Source organism: Siphateles boraxobius, unplaced genomic scaffold (assembly GCF_051911475.1).
Source record: "Siphateles boraxobius isolate OS27281-9 unplaced genomic scaffold, OSU_SipBor_1 19, whole genome shotgun sequence".
NCBI lineage: Eukaryota > Metazoa > Chordata > Actinopteri > Cypriniformes > Leuciscidae > Siphateles > Siphateles boraxobius.
The window spans coordinates 25,889,436-25,911,915 of NW_027508799.1; the positions used below are offsets into that span (position 1 = coordinate 25,889,436).

At 38.7% G+C, this 22,480-nt stretch overlaps 1 protein-coding gene across 13 annotated transcripts in view; it reads left to right on the forward strand.

Annotated features, from left to right (window-relative positions):
- The first annotated feature begins 18,995 nt into the window (after positions 1-18,995).
- grip1 (glutamate receptor interacting protein 1) overlaps positions 18,996-22,480 on the forward strand; it is a 269,029-nt gene continuing 265,544 nt past the window's right edge. For 6 of the 13 annotated variants that reach the window (XM_077234602.1, XM_077234595.1, XM_077234597.1 and 3 more), the window contains exon 1: positions 19,222-19,408. In XM_077234602.1, coding sequence (XP_077090717.1) covers positions 19,354-19,408 — 55 coding nt within the window. In that variant the 5' untranslated portion in view covers positions 19,222-19,353. Of the gene's footprint in view, positions 19,103-19,153; positions 19,409-22,480 lie in introns of those variants that run through there. The other 7 variants (XM_077234606.1, XM_077234610.1, XM_077234609.1 and 4 more) reach the window with 7 other exon arrangements.

Here is a 22,480-nt window from a genome sequence, read left to right on the forward strand (position 1 = left end):
ATTAAACTAACATACATATTGCCATTACAAAAAACATTTTGTAACCCACATATTCAAATGTGCAATTAAAAAAGTCAATTTTGGAACAACATAGATCAGTGAACTGACAGTGTGTGTGTGTGTGTGTGTGTGTGTGTGTGTGTGTGTGTGTGTGTGTGTGTGTGTGTGTGTGTGTGTGTGTGTGTGTGTGTGTGTGTGTGTGTGTGTGTGTGACAGATGATGGCCCATTTTACCTCAGTGGGTTAAGGTAAATTGGGCCGCCAAGAAAAACATAACTTTTTCAAAAAATATGTTCATATACCAAACTAACAACATTATTTCTGATTGATGCCATCAAGAGAGATATTATGCATAGTTTTTTATGTGCATTTTTTATAGATTTATCATCCTTATAATAGTTTAGTTAGATTTGGTATGCCAGGCTACCATGCAGCTTTCTGGTGTAGTCTCGATTTGAATGATTCCCCCGCCCACCATAGCTACCATAAACTAATCAAATCACCTGTTACTTGTCAAGCACAGTTATGACAACAGTTTGACATCTTTTGCAGTCAATGGCTCTAAATTCCAGAGGGGCTGGGACCCCCAAACCTTAAATGGCCCATTTTACATGATATCACCCTATATATATTATATAAATATTTTCTTTACAGTATTTTACAGTAGATAACCTGTTAATCGTTTTACCATTTGTGGTAAGGTAATTTCTATTAAACAATCTTTTTTTCCATTAAAAGTATGGGTTTTTTAAAAAAAAATTTTTTTACATTCAATAGTTCAAAACAACTTAGATCAGATCCATCCTGACTATTTGGATCACTAAGGTCGCTTGATAAACTCCAAAAAGCTAGCAAATTATATATTTACATTTATTCATTTAGCTGACGCTTTTATCCAAAGCGACTTACAATTGCTATATATTTCAGAGGTCGCACGCCTCTGGAGCAACTAGGGGTTAAGTGTCTTGCACAGGGACACATTGGTGTCTCACAGTGGATTCGAACCCGGTTCTCTCACACCAAAGGCATGTGTCTTATCCACTGTGCCATCACCACCCCCATATATTGTCTGGAACTCAAATAAATGGGTGTCTATTATTTAATTTAAATCACTGAAATGACCTGGTGCATGAAAGTGTGTGTGAGAGAGAGAGAGAAAAGAAGAACTAGCAATTACTCTATACAGAGTACCCCCTAAGACTAGTTTGAGTTCTGGGCCAACTGTTAGGTGGTGAGCCCTATTACATTCATCCTGTCCTTCAGCGTGTCCTCATTCAAAGTCTCTGTTCAACGCCTACCCTGTTCCCAGAGAGGAATTCAACACCTTTCCCTCATCTTCTCTTCTGAAATGCTCTTAGCAAGACATCTTTAAAGGGAATCACCCAAAAGAAATAAAAGCATGTCAGAACGCATTACAAATCATAACTGTATAGATCATTTAGATTATGAACTACAATTAGATTGAATAGATCATCATTTAGTCCTATCCCCATGCTGTGTTTTTCTTTCCACTTTATTTATAGCATATACATTCATATTTTATTATACATAGAGTGGATAAGGGGCTGAATGTCATACATAGATATTTTCTGTGATGTGTTTTGTGTATTAGCATGACATTTTTGCAGAAGACTGCCTTCCAGCATTGTCTGGCCCACTCTCACAGTCTTAAAATATGCATGCCATATTGCATTGTCTTTTCTAATTTGTCTTTGAGATAGAATATGGAATGGTTAGATCCACTGCACGTTGTTTTTGACTCAGTAGGACACAGGAGGTCAAATATAATTAGGATTACAATCATTGCACTGTTGGCGGTGCAGAGTGTGGTTATGCAGTGAAGTACATCCTTGCGCCTCCATATGCACATATGCATCACAGATTAACTGAAGATAAAAAACAATAGAAAAAGCCATTGTGTGTAATGTAAATGTAATGATGTAAATAAAACTTAAAATAGGTTTCCACTGAATAAAGATAATTTTATAAATATCTGCCTTTGATTTCATGCTTGTCAATCTGTAATTTTATTTTGAAGCACAACTCCAAATCAATTCACCATGATATCAGTTATGATTTCTCAGAATACCCGCAACAGCTGTGTGGAAAATGGCTCTTGGATGGACACCAGGTGGCAAAGCCATAGAAAGGAAATAAAAAGATAGCAAGTGTGTGTCTGCATGCAAAAGCAAAGATGAGAGGTGAAATAAAGCTATTTCATTCAATACTTATTGAGTGGGTGGATTTATTTTTCATTTAGTTTAAATGGCACAATAGATTGAGATTTTAAACATGCCAGTGATACATAATTACTATGCAGAAAACTGAGATGTCAGTTTTCAAATTTGATGTTAGTTTTTTTCAAGAATGATACGATTTTTGGAGCATATTCAGAATTCAAACTGACATTTGATTGATCTCTGTTGCAGTGGGACAAGGCTCCAGTAGGTGTCATGAGAGTGGGAGTATGATCATGTGTTTTGGAAAGAAATCGAACTGAAATGATAGAGAGAGACCTCTTGTCATTGCGGAGAAACATCTATTTCCACTGACAAAAATCCTGATGCTCAGGATTAACCCAGGCTTTTTCAGAAAATGATGTTCCAATAATGTTACCTCATGGAGGCACTGATGTGTGATGGAAACAGAAAAGCTTGCCCGTAGCTGTCCCATAATGGCATGCATCCTTCTATAGGCATTAACGCTCAGATGCTCCAAGCAAAACAGGGGCAAGCGGAAGAAAAGACCGTTGTGGCCTCATTTCCAAGCCTGTGTAAGTTTCTAACGTGGCATAACATGGATTACATAAAGCAAATAGGTTGATGAAAATGTTACTTTTTCATTCATGCTAAAGACCAAATAAAATCCTTTGACAAGCACAGAGTTCTGTGTTGACATATTTTCTATTGAAACAGAAAGTTGAGACTGGGAATATCCACTCTGTTGATGCTTTTTGTGAAGAGAGACGCTTTGGCACTAGTGGCTCGTTTCCACCAAGGGGTTCAATACAGTAAAGTATAGTACAGAACGATTCGGGACGTCAAACCCTGATCTAGCTTGCGTTTCCACCGCCAACTGTACCCTAACTTGAAAGGCATGGTGTATTCCGGAAAGCAGCGATCGACGTCATTGTTGTTGGCCCCCCTTGTAGCACATGCAAGTGATGATTCTCTGTCAAGCAATCAACGTTCTGCAGTGAGTCTAGCTCCACCCTTTAGGTACCGCACTACCCTTACTCTCCAACGGAAGAGTCCCAAAATAGTGGTTCGGTATTTTGATACCATCCACAACTTCTGAAAATCTAAGCGGAAATAATTGCGTACCGTACTGTACTATACCGTACCGCTCGTTTGAAACAAGCCATAGGTGGCAAGACAGCTCTCTATTGAAGTTACACACAGCCACCCTTATATTCACTACATTGCTAGTATGAGACTAGTGGAGTCATCAGTAATTTTCACCTGAATTCTCAGAAAATTATAAACTGTACATTTTTAATGCCTAGATCTGCCATGAAATTCTAGATGGCGCAGGCTGATGGGTCCTTAACACAGCTGATGATATTTACAGCGCTAACTACACTGCGCAAGCTGATTGGTTCATTTTGCATCTGCAGGCAATGAGCTTGTTGCTCAACATTTAAATGGCTGGTTACCATACACTAAAGTTCCCCAGTTCCACCTGTATAGATCTGCTATGGGTAATTGATATTGGCCATTTGTGCAACAGCAGTATGCCTGACATACTCACAGCAGCGTATCGGTGTATGCATTGGCAGTATTAAGTTCCTGAACTTGCTTTGCTGCAGCAGCAACAATAATCTACAACAACAGCAACAAATCAAGAGTAGCAGCAATTTAGCAGCAGTGTAGCAGATCTTTTCAGCCAAGACCAAATACATTAACATTGTCATATCCATTACCGTGCTAAAATATTCAGAGTTGTCATGATAGAAATTTATGTATTTGCTAGTTATGCATTTTCAAATATATCATCAAAGCTAACATAATTAAAAGCCACAAAAACTCCAATTTTAATTGCGTGTGGTTTTGAATAAAAATGAAGCTTAGATCAAATTTCCCCTGAAATTGGGTTATTTCCAATTTGAGGGTCAAAAATCATTTAATTACACAGACAGCAAAGGCCCTATGGAATTGAATGGCAACAAAGGCAAATAGGCATAAATGGAGTTTAATGATGCACCTTCTGTTTACAGTGAACCCAGGGGAGCCGTAATCAATTATCAAGCTGTAATTGTCCTTTCTTCTGATTTTCAATATTAAAAAGTCAGCCAGTATATTGTTCTACACCATATACTCTCTCCCCATATACTCTCTCCCAATTTTCTGCTATACTTACAATCTGGAGCTATGTATGGACCATTAATGAGTTATTGAATTGAAGTAATTGTGTTCTACTCAAGCAAGGGCCACCACTTGTTGCACTTAAAAATATTTTTTTATTTTTTTTATTTTGTGGTCCAACACTCAAAATAAAAGGCTGGCTCAAGTAAAATATTCATTAACCTGGAAAAAAAAACTCAAAAATTCATGGGCCAAATTGGATGTCAGTCGTGAATACATGGCAATAGCAAAGATGTAATTTGCTTAAGGAGAAGTCTCTGGAGAGCACTTCATTGCTACAGGCTCCTATACATACATTATCTTCTGTTTCATCTTCACTATTTCAAACTGTGTGAAATAGCAACATGGCTCATTTCATCATCCCTTACTATATTTTATAAAATTTAAAGGGTGTAATTTCACACTGAGGAAAAAACTGAAATTTAAGTGGTTTTTTTTCGTCATTTTTTGTTGAACAGTTCCTTTAAATTGGGATAAAGAGATAACGTATAACATCCAAAATATTGCCCACTTTACCTGTGTCAGACTGTTTACTGAGGCTGGCTTCAGACAGATAGACATAAAGAGAGACAGCAGGAGAGAGAGACAATATGGACGATGATATGGACTCATCAGAAGTATTTGTCTTCATAATTTCTTCCACAGTTTCAAGTAAAATTACACCCAGCCTCAAACTCTGCTTTTTAATATGGACACCATGTTGCTTCCGACAGCTGATTAGTCAACGTATTTTATTTCAACATTGGAATTACTACCATGATTGGAGTCAATGTTTCAGCAGCATTAATCAAACTGATATACGGCACTAACCTAAAATGCTCATTCCGACAGCATGTACTAGGCCAATTCAGACGTTGGCGTGGCGTTAGCTCAGTGTTTGACCCATCACCACATACTTGTCAAGCCTCTCAATTTCTGATTGGTCAACAGCAGCTAAATGAAATGCTTAGGGCATGTATACAAGGTCATGTATTCTTAGACACAGTGTCTCTGCACTCCCCCATCATCCTCCTTGAATCTGTCTATCACAATGTCCGATCTAGCTCTTTATCACTAGTGCTCTCTATAGGGCTTCTGTCTCTCTGCCTCCTGATTCTCAGTGAGAAACTCAGAGCCCTCAAGGAAGGTTGCCCGAAAGGAGCGAGTGCAAGTGTATAGGTGTATGAGTGTGATGTGGCCTCATTGCTGGCATGCTCTCTGATTAATCAATGCCATAAACACAGATTAGGCCTACAGCAGAGTAGCCCAAAGGCTCCCAAAGGGAATGTAACGCAAGGTATAAAGCACCTTCCAGCGCAACCTCTTTGACCTCACCACCTGCTCGGAGACCTCAGGTTGATGGAGAACATATACATGTCACTGATTAACAGATTCCAACAAGTAAAAGCCATGAAAAGAGGTTAGATACCTAAATATACACTAAGTTTACCATATGATGTATCAGTTATATGACTGTAGTAAAACCACCATAGAAATGGAACGAAACCAGATATGTTCATCCCAATATTTGGGGTTTTTAAGGGTCCATTTTTAAATAATTATATTTGGTTCCCCACATTCAAAATCTCCAGCTGTGGTGTTTGTGTGCAAGAAACAGTTACTATTCTCTATTCAATGTATCCTTTTTCCTCTTTCTCTCTCCAATACTTACTTTCATTCCTCTAATGCTATAAAAAATAAGGCTAAAAATTTATATTAGTAAGGCAGAGATTTCTTGGCCTTCCTGAATTTGTAATTTTGTATAAAAACAGGCATGCAACAGTTGTTTCTGGTTCTCGAATCTGATTTGTCAAATAGTATTCCTAGAGTGGCGGTATAACAGTCCAAAGGCACAGGGACTTTTTGTATCTTTTTTTCACCTGTCACTTTTTGCTAACTAAGAGACTTTAGATATACAAAGACAGCGCACTCATATTAGCTATTATGAATGCGAGAAAGCGCAATGTGCAATATGGCGGAAATATTTCCGAGAGTGTTGAGTCTATCTAATAGACTAGACTGAGTCTATCTATTTTCCCAATTCACAGAGATAGGAGCTCTACTTACATTAAATAGCTCCCCGAGAGGCGTTTCAAAGATGGCCGCCGAGTGAAAAGACTTGCCTTAAAGGGACTTTGGCTTATTTGTTGCGTTTATCAGTGACTCTTTCTGCAAGTTACATTGTTATGCCAGTAGGTGGCAGGAAGTGACAGTTTTTAAAAGTGAGACATTGAATCATTAAGTCAAGCTATTCATTCTGGTCTTTGTTTGGGACTATTTTTGTTGGAAGCATAAAAAAAAACTCCCAATATGTTGTGTCTAAAATGTAATGTTCCAAGCTTGGTTACAGCTTTTTACTATCAATAGCAGATCCATAGAATATCACTCTTGGAAGAATCACAGTCGTGTTGATATACGTCCTCTTGCTCATATGAAATTGCTTTATCATTTAAAAGCAATATCTGTTTTGATATTTGTTAAGAACTTGTCTGTTCCATCAAAACGCTGCAACGGATCTCTAATGTGTCAAGTCACATTTATTGTATTTGTGTAGCACTTTTACCCAATACTCATTTTTCAAAAAAGCTTTATATTAAGGGAAATACATGTAAAAGTAATAATTTCTTGTCTAAAATACCCTATTACAAAGTAACTGGTAGGAAAAGCCTGTGGCTAGAAAATAGAGAACACCAAGCGTAATGAAACGAACAAAACATCTCTTTTAATAATTTATGTTTCCTGATTTAAGATACCTCCACGAATTTAGTGTTACGCAATAAACAGAGGTGGTAGAAAATCATGTTCTTTGTAATTCATCACTCGATGTTGTCATGTCCTTTCCAGCAAATTTTGGCCTTGCCTAATTAGACTTACTCTTGGCCAACCCACTCTTGTTCTCAACACATTTAGCTAATTAAAGAACTTAATCTAACTCACATTTGATTAACCAAGCACCCAGTGAAGCCTCAATGTTGATGGCAAGACCTCGGAGAAAGCTGTTTTCCAAAGCTAATGATTTAATTGGGTTTGAAATTTAAGGACCACAGGCCATGTGTGATCCTATTTTATTTCATAATTTGGTCTTTAGTGTTTCCAAAACTGATAGCAATATCTCTGTTGGCTTACAGCTATTTGAGTTGGAAATATATGTTTAAGTTCAAAGTAAATGCAGTGGAAATGTATTCTGCATGTGAGGAAGAAAGACTTAGATGAACAAGCTCAAAAATGCAGACAAAATCATAATAACAAATCTAAGAATCAACGCAATATACAACTGTACTGTTGTTTTTAATTTTACTTACTTCAAAGAACAAACTTATCATTAAAATATAAAGAAGGATTTTTTTGTCACAGGCACACAAACATGCATTTTGTATTCATGTGGTCTTCTGAGAATTGATGTTTGTAGTGCTTGTATAACAGCCGTGTCTTATTAAAAAGTGCTCTTTCTGCCTCCCTTGTTTGCTAAAACAGGCACATACTCACACATTCACACATAGTATGTAAAGGATCCACAAAGGATTCATCTTAAAAGAATATCAGAGAGAACTGATTTTGTGCGAGCAGTAATTTCTCAAATGAGGGCTAATAGGTACTTATAAGTGTGGTAGAGTTTATTTAAAAGATCTGAAGCTACAAAGATCAAAAGATAATTTTTTCCGTGTTCTTAATATAAAGAGTAATTTAAAATCATGTATTAGAGAGTGAGATCATAAATGCATTGATAATTGAACAAGAAATGTGAACTTGCTTGATTAGACTTTATTTGCTGAACTAGGCTTTTTTTAAATTGGCAAAATTAGTTTTTCTGAGGTCAGTGTCACAAACTGGCTGTAGTAACACAAATGACGAGGAAGATAAAGATCCATGACAGTCTTTTAATACTATCCACAGGTAAATTCAAACAAAGGCAGGCAAGCAAACAACCATAAAATAGACAAGACCGGACAAAAGAGAACTGAAAACACAGGAACTTATATACACAGATCAACCAAGGTAATTAATAGCGAACAGATGAACAGAATGATGAAATCAAATCAGTAGCCATGGAGACAAACTCAGGGGGGAAAAGTCCAAACATAACAGAACAGTGACAGTACTCCCCCTCTCTGAAAAAGGCACAAGCTTCCTCTCAAGACAGATGAAGGAGGCTCGGGTGGAGCACAGGAACCCAGGAGAGATGACAACTGAAGAAACCAGGGTGGTGTGGAAGGTGGGAGGAGCCAGGGAGAAGCCCGGAGCAGAGGAAGCCAGGAGGAATCCCAGAGTCCAGCCAGGATGAAAACCCATGGCGGCTTTGAAGGAGAGAGGAGCCATGGCGGGGATTTCATTGATGCGGCAGCACACGGCTCGTAGTTCCATGGTGCAGGATGGGCAACGTCCGACCAAGGTGGAGCCGGTGGAACGAGAGATCCCGGTGGAGCTCTAAGCCTGATGGTCCCTGAAGACGAAGAATCTAAGTCAAGTGGGATCAGAGGGGTCAGGGAATTATCCTCTCCAAATTCAAAGCAATTTTCCATTGAGTCCACCAGAAAATCACTCAGATCGGTGGGAGTGTGGGCGGGTCTCCAATCCATTTCCTCGATCTAAACTAAAACTCCCATGCGATAGACGATGTAGCCGGCTCACACACCTGGTCAGACTCACTGTGGTTCTTGAGCTCCAGGGCGATGTTTGGTGCAGTCATCTTCACAGGCTCCTTCATCTCGGCAGGTGGAGCTCCCTGTCTGTTGTGGGCTCTGGCGTCATCTCCGTGCCTTGGTGTGATGCTTGGCTGGGCTCTGGGTTCGATGACGTGGACGCTGGTGTGGAATTAGGCTAGGATCTCCCCAGACAGCGTAGGATGGCCTCTAGAGATGCGCGGATGGGCTATTATTTCATCCGCAACCGCATCACAAAACTCATCATCCGTCCGCCATCCATCCGCACCAACGTTTTTGACCAATTTTCCTGCCCGCAATCCGCTGATACAAGGCGCTGCTGATGACAGCCGAGAGACTAGAAACCGCCCGCCACCCGCCCGAATTTAATAAAAAAATATTTTTTTCGTCACGTCTTCCGCCCGATTCCGCGGAGTCCACGGCTAGAACCGCCAACGGCGCATCTCTAATGGCCTCCCTCCATGTTCCCTCCGTCATGTCTGGAAGCTCTCTAGAGTGGTAATAGTCCCAATCCAAAATAGCAACTTCAGAGTTCGGCCATCTAAGGTTGTTTGTTGGACGAGTGTGCAAAAGTGAATGGAATAATCCATGAATGAAAGACCTTCCCTGGCGTGACATTCAGTTACTAAGACAGTCTAAGTGCATAATATTTTTCTACTTTTTTAACAATTACTTTTTTCTTCAACAATTGCTCATTTAGTGAACAAAATGCTGCACTGTTCTTGCGTAACATCAGGTCTTTGATTCCTCTCTTTCAGAGGTTGTACTGGTACATTTATTGATCTCCTAGTTTAGCAATTCAAATGCTTGGGGCCTTTGTGCTCTTTACTTCATTGTCAATTTCAGCACAGAAGCAAACATTGCAAGGAGCCCTGTATCTGACATTCTTATGATTACTTATGTTGAGTTATTTAACATCCTAAAAAATAATGATTGTGTATGTGGACCAGGGCTTTTAAGCTCCAAAATGACTAAACTATCAATAAAGTCTCGCTTATGCAGTATATTAAGTCATACAATAGGTTTGTGTGACAAACAGACCTAAATTTCAGTCCTTATTAACTGAAAATCTTGACAGCCAGTCTAGCGCTCCTCCCCTGCGTATTATGAATTGTTCTTTCAAATGAGATTTTTGCAAAATTTGTCTGGCTGATTTGTTCATAGATTTGTTTAACTGATCCACTTCTTATGCTCAACTCAATGACTCTGTGTTTGGTCTGTTCTTCACAAAAAACTATCATAAGACTTGTGCATGAGTCTTGCCCCACAAAATAAGTCAAGTCATACAGTCTTAAAATTAAACAAGGGTGAGTAAATGATGACAGAATTTTATTTTCAGGTGATTTCATCCTAACAAACAGGATTCATAATGGAACATTCATTAATGGATTTAAGGCATTTGGGAAATTGCTTTGAGTCATCACAGACAGCACATTTAAAACTTTTAAAGGTTGCAAGGTACAAAAGGACACAATGATGTCATGAGATGTCATGATGCATTTGGATTAGTGGCTGACTCTGCAGTGGATTTTGCTAGACCTTACAGCAGAACACGGCACAAAGCCCTGCTGTGCCTCCAAGTTTCACAGTTGCTGCTAGTTGTCATTTTGATTCATTGATCACCAGGATACTTGACAAGCCTTATACACAGAAACCAAATAAATACAACATTTTTGCCGGCCATCTCTAAGGAATCGTGACTACACTGTCTGGAGACCTGGGTCTCATCGAGACTGTTCTCTGAACTCCAGCTGTGCCACACAAGAGTGAAAATAGTACGGATGTCCTTGTGAACATGTATTGACAGAACTACTTTCATTTCTAAATCTGATAGTATTTAAATGCCTTTCTAAAATATTGTCAAGTAATGATTAACTTCTGCTTAGAAGCTTTATAGATTTTCAGTGATTTTTGAAAGGGTCTATGTTATAAAACCCACATTAAATAAAGCTTGATGGAAAGAGCTTCAGAAAGCACATGAATTCCTCTGTTTGTTAGGGCAGAGAACGTCCTTGAGCGTCTTTGCTTTTGTTTCAACTAAGATAGAAGTGCCACACAAGGCAGGGATGTCTTCAAGGAGCTGTAACACTGTCAATAAAACACTCCAAGGACCGTCACAATAAGAAAATAGCCTTGTCTAGTCATGGTGATCCTGACATTCTTTTAAACATTATGTCCTTCATTTCTCCCTAAATAATTGTGCACATATCCCTTTTGTTGTTTTCACTTTCTCTTGGCTTCATCTTGGCTTTTCAATATCTGTGCCACAGCAGCTTATTGGCTGCTAAGAGGAAGTACACTGCCACTGGATTTCTATTTGGCTGTGCATACAAGAAGTGTAATGGGCATTAAAGCACTCTGAATGAAGCAGAAATCATATTGCCTTTGATTGCCCTGTGAGACTTGAAGCGCTGCCACAGGGCTGTGAATCACATTGTGCACAGGCGACGTGGTGTGCGAAGCCTGGCCTTTCTCAGCAACAGTGGGAGTTGTTGTCTTTAAGAACTGCACGCGAATTTGCGATTTTTAGCTGCCTTGACCCTTGGGTAGGGCTGGAGCCTGGGACGATTACCGCAAAACCGCGGGTCTGAGCTCGTCACCGTCATCACCGCAAAAAAAAAAAAAAAAAAAGTGCCTTGGCCTGCACATTGGTGCACGTTGTGTCTAATGACATGGATTCATTGATTCTAATGACATGGATTATGTCCAGGCCCGGACTGGCCATCGGGAGCACCGGGAGAATTCCCGGTGGCCTAGCGGCTAATTTGGCCTGCTGCCAGCCAGCGTTTTTTATATTTATTTTTTATTATTATTTTATATTACTACCTTTAGCAGTGATCATTTTCGAATTCGTCATTCAGTAAAATTATTATTATTATTATTATTATTATTATTATTATTAATAATAAATACAATCACGAATTTGTTAGTCTTGACTGGCAAGGCTAACTTACAATTCGACTTTACGCCTCAGCCAAACGGTTAAACAAAAAATGCGAGCAGCGCCCGATGATGGAGAGAAAACGGCCAGGTGGAGCAGAGAGGGAAAGAAAGAGAAAGCACTCCAAAAAGAAGCAACAAAATGTTGTAAAATTACTGCCTGTTCAGGCCTTCAAGTGCAGGTCAGTTTCATCTGTAAATACTGTAGCTTACTTTTTTCTTTGTTAACTCGTCTACATTCGTGGAGAAATCAAAACAAATGAGTGAAACAGCACACAGAAAACTCACAGAAGAAATGTAGGCTACTGAGGTAAAAATTCGAATTGTTTATTTTATTTTATTTATAGCATATGATTTAATTTAACATAACACAACTAAGGGAGGTGTTTTGCTGAATATTATCACGATTGGAAATGTTACATTGAATTTATTGTTCAATAAACAAGTAGCGTAGTTAATATTTCATATTAAGTTACTTACATTTTATACAAAAAAAATATTAACTGTTTTTGTTCTATTTCACCGACGAAAATAGTTCCAAAGGAAAGCAACAGCTGCACGGTGTTTTGTTACTGAATGATTCAGCGTTTTGAACAAATCTTTTGTATCATTGACTCAATGACTCACTAATTAAGACGGTCACTTGCCGCCAACTATTAGCGGTTTAGTTTAATGTTTAAGTATTGCATTTTTTTAATTTGTATATTCAAACATTTATTTAAAACATCAATCTCATAACAGCATTTATTGCAGTTGTAATTTTGCAGTGCAAATTATTTAATTTGATGGGTAACATGTCTTATTATAACTGACTTTATTAATCAAATGTAAGAATTTGACATGAAAGATGATGCATACATTTAATAAGGTAATAAAAAATATTTTTATTAATAATTTTATTAAATACATTTATTTAATTAAAAAGTCTTACGCAACCTGCTGATCTTCAAATGCTTGTATAACATTATGTGCAGACCCATTTGATATTAGGACTGCTTTACTTCTAGGTTTGTTGTTTATGTTTTTATGTTATGGTCACACTGTGAAATAAATGTAAAAACAGAGTTGACCGTGTTTCTAAATTTTTTTTGGGTGGATGGCCTGGATGGGTGTAGGATTTCCTGGCCTGAAATTGTGTCCCAGTCCGGCCCTGTTTATGTCTAATGATATTGTGGCTTACATGGATTCAAGGTTTTCTAAACAAAACTTATCATCAAAAGATGGAGCAAATCCGACCTTTCGCGAGTTGAGGAGCGCAATGTTCCATGACGCATGATAACATTCCATTCGTATTAGAGATGCGCGGATGGGCTATTATTATTTCATCCGCAACCGCATCACAAAACTCATCATCTGTCCGCCATCCATCCGCACCAACTTTTTTTGATCAATTTTCGAAACCGCATCCGCGGCGCTGACTGTTTTAAGGTCTATGAGCAATGCGAGGCGCTGCTGTCGCGAGCCTAGAAAGCTCTTGGCTGTTCTTGAAAGAACACTGATCAAATGCAGCAAAGATATTTAAAGGCTAAAGTCCCCAGTATATTGGCTATGTTGTATCCCCAGAATATCAGCAGTGAACTCCGTCTCCGATCGGCGCCCAGGGATAAATATGAATAAGTAAATAGCCTATAACGCACATCGGCAAACCTGACCTTACCTGACTAGGCTACTGTAGACTAAAATGTTATCATTTCGTTTTGAATTTTGTTTAAAAGTAGACATTTAGGCCCAGCCTTCGCCGAGTTTCGGTTCATTTATGAGACGAGCTCCAGTTCACGCGCAAGAGATCGCACCCGCGCTTCCACGTCCTCCTGATTATATGTCTGCTATTTGCTTCTTATTTCTTAATTCCAGGCATTCATTTGGGGGCTGGCTATTTAAAGCGCTTTACCGCCATACCGCGGGAAAATCTTGCTTTTCAACCGCGGTTAGAAGAAATCCATAACGCCCCAGCCCTACCCTTGGGTACCTCCTCATCCAGTCTATATCATCCATCTCTCCTGTATTCTTTATGTATACTCCCTCTCTTTAGACTCCATCTGCTCAACTCTACAGACATACAGTACAGAGAGCTTCACTGGCCTTGCACCCAGGTGCTGCCAACTGCTATCTCCAGCACTGCTGAAACTGAATGGGAATTCACCTCAAGGCATGTTGGGTGTGTATTTAGAGTTGTGTATAACTGTGTCCTGCCTGAGAGGTCATCTCATGAATCACAGTTGGGTGAATGACTGCTATTAGCATTGACAGTTAAGAGCAGTAATGGCTACTCTCATGTCTTTTGATTACGTCTTCGAATGAGGCATTCCATCACTGCGGTATACAAGCATGCCATAGGACATCACTTAGACAAGATGTCAAGATCAATGCCTGCTGATTGTTTTTTCATAACAACTGCTGTGTGATAATTACAGAGCTTTTTAATCATCAGTAAACTTGTTCAATTATAGAACCACAGTGGACATGTTGAATGGCGAAAGCTTGTTTTAAATGCATACTTGCAGAACATCAGCTCCTTTTTTCTGTCCTTTGTCACAGGTGAAATAGGAACTCTGCAACATCGCTCAGTGATTTATCACATCAAAGTCTTTTAGAAACTTGTTCACATGAATATCCATCAAAATTCGACAATAATTGTGTTGTTGTCTTCCTCTGCAGTTAAATGAAAGTGTATAATGGACAAGGTAGATGACAAGTTCAATTGCCTGGAAGGTTAATGTTGGAATGTTTGGACCATGATGGAAAAACTGTGAAATATTTGCAACTTTTTGGAAATCGTTATTCAAGAAGTGTCATCAGCACTGTAGTTCTGAAGAATGAGAAACATTGTTCAATTATTAAGCTATTTCTAAAGGGTACAGCTATTCCCTTTGCAGTCATGACTTTCTGATTATAATTGTTCTAATATAAAATGGCAATTAAAAGACTTAAAGGGGTGGTAAAACACATTTTTTTGAAGGCTTGATTGTGTTTGTGGGGTGCACTGTAATGTGTTCATGCTTCTTTTTTAAAAAATTGCATTATTTTTCATATATTTTACCTTTATTCTACACTGCTCTGTCCCTCCTTAAAAACGGTCTGGTGGTTTCTGGGTTCTATGAAGCCAGTCCCTCAAAAATACGCAAAGGGCTCAGATAGCTGGCCCAGTGTGTTGTGATTCAATAACCGTCTAGTGCACGTTTTTCGGAAACGTCACGCCCTTTAACTTTACCGGTAGTTTGTGCTTTGGTGTATTATAAACAATGGCTTCAATAAAACAAATCGGACCCAGAGAATGTTAGTGAAGATGTTGAGCAGAACCTGTTCAAGAACGGCTGTTAAACGACGTTTCAGAAAGGTTTGTTTTTTGTTGTTCTCTTATTACTTTTAGATATGCTATTTAATTGTACTAATTATTATAGTATTACAAAAATAAGCTTCATAAACAAGAATTTCATATAATCGTTCTAACAAATTATACTACAGTCCTCAAAGGGATTTTTTTGAGTAAAGACTGCAGATCTATAGTGATCGTACGGACTGTTTGGCACCGTTACTTTTGTATTTTTAGAATGATTGTAGCCAAATATCTGTCGCCGGGACTATTAACCCAAAACAAACACTAAACATTGGCTTTACTACAGTAGCCAAATCAAACACAGAACCATGTTTAGCATGCCTGTCGATAAACAAGCATGTAGATAAACAGTACATAAAGGCTCTAATCAAAAATCATTTACACTAATTCCAAGGTCGCTGTTGAGATAAAAAAACGTGTTTGTCGGATAACGCTAAGTATGATTGAGCATTTAACAAACTGGTTTGCAGAGCTGAACAGCGTTGTCATTTGTTTACTTCCTTGCTACAACATACAATTAACAATACGAACTATCACAGGAAAACACATTGACGGAAATTAAATCAGACTTATAGGTTGTGGCCCGTAAACAACAGCTTCTGTTCTTTTTTTTGTCGATTGTGGAAGCTTTCCTCTGTAAAATGTGCAGCACGGAGAGCGAGATTTGGGTAATAATTATGAGGGGCCGAGTCAAAAATAAATTTTAACCATTGATCCCTAACTCCTCCGACCCTAGGAAGGCTGAAACAAAGTGGACCTGCAATCCGGATGAAAATAACAGCGTTTCGACGGCATTGCGGCAACAACACTCCAGCCTAATATACCACAACAACTCTTCTCCAAAGCAATATAAAATGGCCTCGCCCTTATTTAGTGTTCTCGGAGGAGGGGTTTAGGGGTTAGTGATGTCAGCAACCCTGAAGGAATGTCGTGTAGTCCCTACCGGCCGTTTGCTGTAGTCCTTAGAAATTGATTTCTTTAAAAGCAAATATCTCCGTTTGCTTGAAATTTGAGCGTTGTAACTTTGCTGATGTTGTTTATGCTCAAACAGCAACATTACACACTAGCTAAAGTTAGAAACTTGAAATCGTGTTTTACCACCCCTTTAAGATTCAATGCATAAATTGTATCTTGTTATATTATTGGTTAATAATTTGGGCGTTTTGTTTTCCCTAAACAATAAAGAAATCTGGTTTGTAATGAGAGATAAGATGGGTAAAATAACTGCTACGCCTCAGCCATTTTATACAGCCAGCATTTGAAGACTTAAAAAAGCGACATTTAGTGTCAGGCTTCATTAACAGAACAGATTTACATTGACTAATTATTCTAAACATTTTTAGAGCATCAGTTAATGACATGCTAGCTGCACATGGAACTCATTTGTTCAAACAATAACCTTTAGTGTAGGCTAAAAAGCTTATCTTTGTTCAAGTGCTTTATTGGAAAATATACTTCCTAGTATTTTGGAGGTCAATGGTGCCCATCAACTGTTTGGAACTAGGAACCATAAGGAACTATAAGGAATATCAAGCTGGGCCTACACCTGCACCAATTAGAATCCCTCCAAAGTGTAATATCATAATATCCACACTTCTGTCTTGCCTCTCAACATCTTCATCTTTACATCAACCAGTGAAAATGATTAGACCTTTGGAGCCACTAACTAAGGGCATTGCATTTAAGCTTTCCCCCCTCCACCCTCCACTTCCTGTCTAATGTATCATCTCAGACCGTGATGTGCTACTCGGTATTCACCCCGAGGGATGAATGGATGGATGGATGGCAAAATGGAAGGACGGAAGAAAGGCCTCAGAATGAGGATGAGCTCTGCCCAACCTGACTCATTACAGCCTGGCCTTGCCCCGTAGTGTACGCTCCAGCGCACGTGAAGCCGCCAGGGTACCCCGGTGGATGGATGGACAGGGAGCGAGAGGGGGAGGGAACACATAAGGAAGAAAAAAAATACAGCAGAGGCTGAGGAAAGTAGGCCAATGATGATGTGTCACAATGCCCACTAAGAAGCAGCGTCACCTAACCTACATTTAGATGTTTTTTTCCCCCCCAGTGGCTAGGAGTTGAATGTGTACATGCTGGTGGAAACATGGAGTGCCATATTGCTTTATTCCGGAGGTATTGGAGACCACCAACTTAGACAACAACCAGCTGTTTAGGGCAGTAGGGTTAACTACAAGCAGTGCTCCCTAAAGAAAACTGAAGAAAAAAAAATCACAATTATTAAAAATTATTTCTGTCAAAATAAACATTTTATCCCATAACAAATATATTTCACGTGTTCCCCCCTCCTCTGTTTGCTTCTCCAGTGCTGTAGAACTAAAAAAAATAACAGCATATGTATTTGGGATCAGATGTGATAATTTTCCCGTATTTATACAGTATGGCTTTTTAATCATCAATCTGAAGTATTTATTTGTCTGTTTACTGTGCATATATTTGTCCCCTAATCCATTCACATTTATGGAAAAGCTACATGAGGGTGCGAATGTTACATAAGCAGATATAATTAAATTATCAGCTTACTGAAATAAACAGTTAATTAAAGCTTGAGTTCAGAACATTAGGCTCTTGAAACCCACTCACCAAGAGATAGTTAAACGTTGAAACAGTAAACTGCCGCACATTTAATGTGGGCTGATGCTTGCACCAAATGAACAACAATTAGGTAGAAAATGAATGCAGCTAAATCAGAAATCAATACTGGACACACTGAGATATGAATCACATTCCTAGTTTTGTTACTTCACACAGGGTCAGAAAAAAATCACTATAAAAAAAGGTCACTATAACCAATCATATTTGTTCATTACTGAATATATGATATGCTTCATTGGTGAGTGTATATTCACCTGTCTGGCAGAAAGTATATAATAAAGTAAACTAAAGCAATGTTTTTCTAATCAAGCACGTCAAAAAGCGCTCAATTAAAGGTACCACACTTCTGCAAGTGGGTGAGAACATATACCCACAATGCTTTGCAATGAACAGTAACCATTGAGTAAAACTGTACTAAAATAGTTTCCATGAATACATTTAAGTTTACACAATTATTAAAAACAATTTTTTCCCCCAAAGGTAAAATATATATTAGCATATCACAAATATAGTTGTTAATCAACCTGTCAAAACATGTGATATATGCAGACAAAAGTTAATAATAGGCCTACTAATTAAATATTATTAATAATAATAATTCATAAAACAAAATCAATCTTTTTTCCATAGTAAAACATTAAACAGAATTGCTTTTAAAAAACAAAATATTTTTTAAGAAAAAAAAAATTCCGATGACAGTTTATCTTTTAACAAAATGACTTAATTCAGAAAATGATGAGAAAAAAAAACATAGCAAGTTTTTTTTAATTTAATTAAAATTTTATGGAAGTGATTATTTTAATTATTTTTGAATTATAAACTAAAATGGTAATTTGCTGTTGATTTGATTTGATAATTAACAGTCTAAAGGCTCCAGATCGAAAATGTATTACATTAAAATGATTCTATTGAAGTATTTGACCTAAATGAACATATTGTGTGTTAACAAAAGTTATTTTCTGACACTGCCTCACTCCCACAACAACAACAAACCCCATTTAAGATATTAATGAATAAGACCACACACACACACACACACGTAAAACACGGGAATAGAACAATCAGCAACGCTGTACACACTTCAATTAGGCTACAGATGAACAGAAAGGTGTTGTGTGTATGGCGTTTACGATTGTAGCCATTAGAACTGCAGTGTGCAGTGAAGCTTTAACGTGACAAAATAATGGGACAATTCTAGGGCTGGGGAAGGTAGGAAATGAAAAAAAGTCTTTATTGTAGAGGGTTGTAGTGGGTACCTTCACGTTCGTGTTTCTCTTCACGTTCGTGTTTCTCTGCTCACACCCCCAGGCTCAGCTCCACAACGAGGCTGAGGAAGACACGGCGTTCAATTACACCGGCTGCCAGTGAATAGAAGGGACGAGGCGCGGGGAAATGCACGCCTGTGCCGTCAGTGAAATGCGCCTGAGATTTACCCCCTGAATGCACACGACGCCACCGAAATGCCGGGTTGGAAGAAAAATATACCCGCTTGCCTGCAAGCCGACCAAGAAGGAGGTATGAAAAACAGCGCTTTTAATAGTTTTGCACGAGCGTTGTTCAAGGGGCGCGTTCTGTTTATTGTTATGGTCTCGAGGTTTGTTTGTTTGTTTCACTGTAACTCTTGATGTTTGGCGCGAAATGTTTAGAACGTTCGGCGCTACATTGTATCAACTTTTTCTTGGTGATCACTGGATTGAGAGATAATACCGCGCCCGCCGCCAGGAATTTCGTAGTAATGCACTTGTTCGGTCGGCTTCTTTGCATAAATCGACATTTTAAAGGTTGTATACGTTTACTTTCCTATTTTATTCCTTCCTTAATTTTGGTAGAATGCATTTGGACATCTGTTGTTACCAATACACCGCCAATATTTATAGTATAGATAGTATGTTTGGTGTTCATAGTACTCCGTGTTAAAAATGTTGCCTACAGTCATGACATTTCTGTCGCTTCCACTTGGCTTGGCTGATAACCATGTGTATGCAGTAGCTATGTGACAGTTAATTTCCTATTTTGAAAACCGCCTACATAATACACACCAATGAAATCGTGTGATTGTAGCCTACTAATGCAGTCATTTTAAGTCTGTCATATGGGCTTACCCTTTCGCTTTAAAAGTCTCCATAGCCGCAGGGTTTGAAATGCAGCGCGTTGCTGTTGTGGTGGTCATTTGTTACTTAACGTAAGGTGTGTAATGTTAGCGACCGATACTGACTATTTCCTCACGCCCTGGGCTGCGTTTCCCAAAAGCATCGTGAGCTAAGTTGGTCGTAGAGACGATTGGTGGCAATGCCACAGGTAATTTTTGAGTTAGAATTCAGCGACAGAATTTCACTATTGCCAACCTAATGAAATCTTATCCATCACAGCCATGCATGTCGAGTGAGACGGGTCTGAATGGTCAGGGGAATAAGTCAAATGCACTTGCCCATAGCAAACAGGCTGAGTACCGAGCATGAGCTTATAATGAATCAGATTAAAGCAGCGTGTTTGAATGATCATGTTTCAAAGGATAGTGGAATATGGTTGCACGTGGTTTGTCGGTGAAAAGATTGTTTTCCAGACTCTGAATGGAGCATCACTTACTGCAAGTATTGATGCTATCTTGGTTTTTGGACTATCTACAAAGGTAGATCGTTGGGCTGTGTTCTTTAAAGCAGTACAGTTGTCAGTGTTTACATACACAAGCATATTCTGATTTAGGTCGGAATATGACCATATTTTGATTATGTATCATGCACAATGTAAAAGTATTAACCTCTTAACAAAAATATGAGATTGGATTGATGATATTTTCCTTTACTAATAACAATTCTGGGTCATGAGACTTGGAGAATCTGGGAGAATCTTGTGTGGATAGAATTATTTGAGGTTGTGTGCATTTCTTAGATGACAAACATCTCTCTCGGGTGTTGAATGTGACCGCTTGGCCATTGTCATCATGACTCAGGACTGATGAATCACAGTTTTCCATTGTGTCACCTCAGAGTTACTTGTGCTCGAGCCTTGCAAACTTCAGACTCTGTAAAAGCATTTACATGCGTTTTTTATAGTCTGTTCAGGCTTATTTATTAGATGAGGTAATTGTATGCCTCTTGCAGTCAAACTGCAAAACATACACATGTAACTGCCAGTGTGAGTCTGTATATGGATGATATATGGTGTGAATTCACTTTTAGACTTTAGCAAAATGCTGTTGAACGCAGCAGATCTGCATGTAAAAGTAAATTTTGCATGACATTAGTGCCATCTTCAGCATGCTGGCGCTTGTGATCTGGTGCCCTGCTGCCTGGCAATGTGGCATGTAATTGGGTTTGAGGGGAACCAGCAGGGGCCGAATGAGCCCCCTCATACAAAACGGGGATATTGCGGAAAGCTGTGGATGATGCTGTGTCCTTGGATCGGTGCAGAATTGCTATGGCTTGCAAGCCTTCTCCACCTCCTCCTCCTCTGTGTCTTTGTATTGAACGGGTAGAGAGATCTAGGGCATGGAGGGTAACACTTTGTATGTTTCTTAGATGCTGCTTTTCTTGTGCACTGCAGGACTGCACTTGTTGGAATAAATAGGTTTATGTTTTTAATTACTCTTTTTCGTAATTAAATTTAACAATATCTAGCTCAGTGCCTGGCCCATGAGCGTACTGGTGTGTTTGTGTGTGTGCACCTAGGCAAAACATCCATCTTAACATTGCGTAAAGATGCAATTCATCATCGGAGCTAATAAGATCTTTTAACCATGATTTCAGGACTTGCTGAGGGATTGAATGAGAATATTCAATTTATAATAGTTAGAAGTACCTAAAATATGATGCACAAGCAGATTTGAATGATGCATCACAAGTTAGATCTTCTTGCAGTGTCTCCCTCAACTTATTGATTATGCTTCTCATTTTGCAGAGATTCTGTATTTTACATAAATACATTTATCAAGGGTTTTATGCTGCTGTATCAAGAGTTTTGTAAATGCGTCTACTTATTGAGAACTTTAGAGATAATTTTGATTCCTAGGGAGACCTATAAGCTTTCAACATAGGTTTTTTTCTAAATACTGCCTGTCTGCTTTTGCACATATTGTAGTGTGTGTATATATATATAGTAACCATTGTTTGTGTCTTTGATAGAAAGAAAGAGAGAGAAGTGAATGGCCATATTTGTGCCATTTAACATTAACAAAAGATGCAGTGTCAGTAAACAAAACATTGTACACGATTGTACACAAACACAAAGCAAAACAGCATGGTGACGTGTTACATTACCTCAGTATCCTATCCACTTACTTATGAATGGGGAATGACCTGTAGTCATTCTCAAAAAAAGACTTGTTTTGCAATCTGATCTGTTTTGAAACAGCTGAACCTCTAGAACAACAGATTAATGTTAGTTCCGCACCTGGAGCCGAATGATATTTACCTCTTGAAATCGGTGATTGTGAATTTTTATATAAGTGCGTGGGGGGGAGTGGAGGCATCCTATTTGTGCATTCATTCGTGCTTATTGCTGCGTCTCCATTATTCTGTACTTGGCTAGAATTAGAAAGGAAAAATAAGAGTAGAATTGAAAGGAGGTGATTCAGTGCCCCATCTTGCT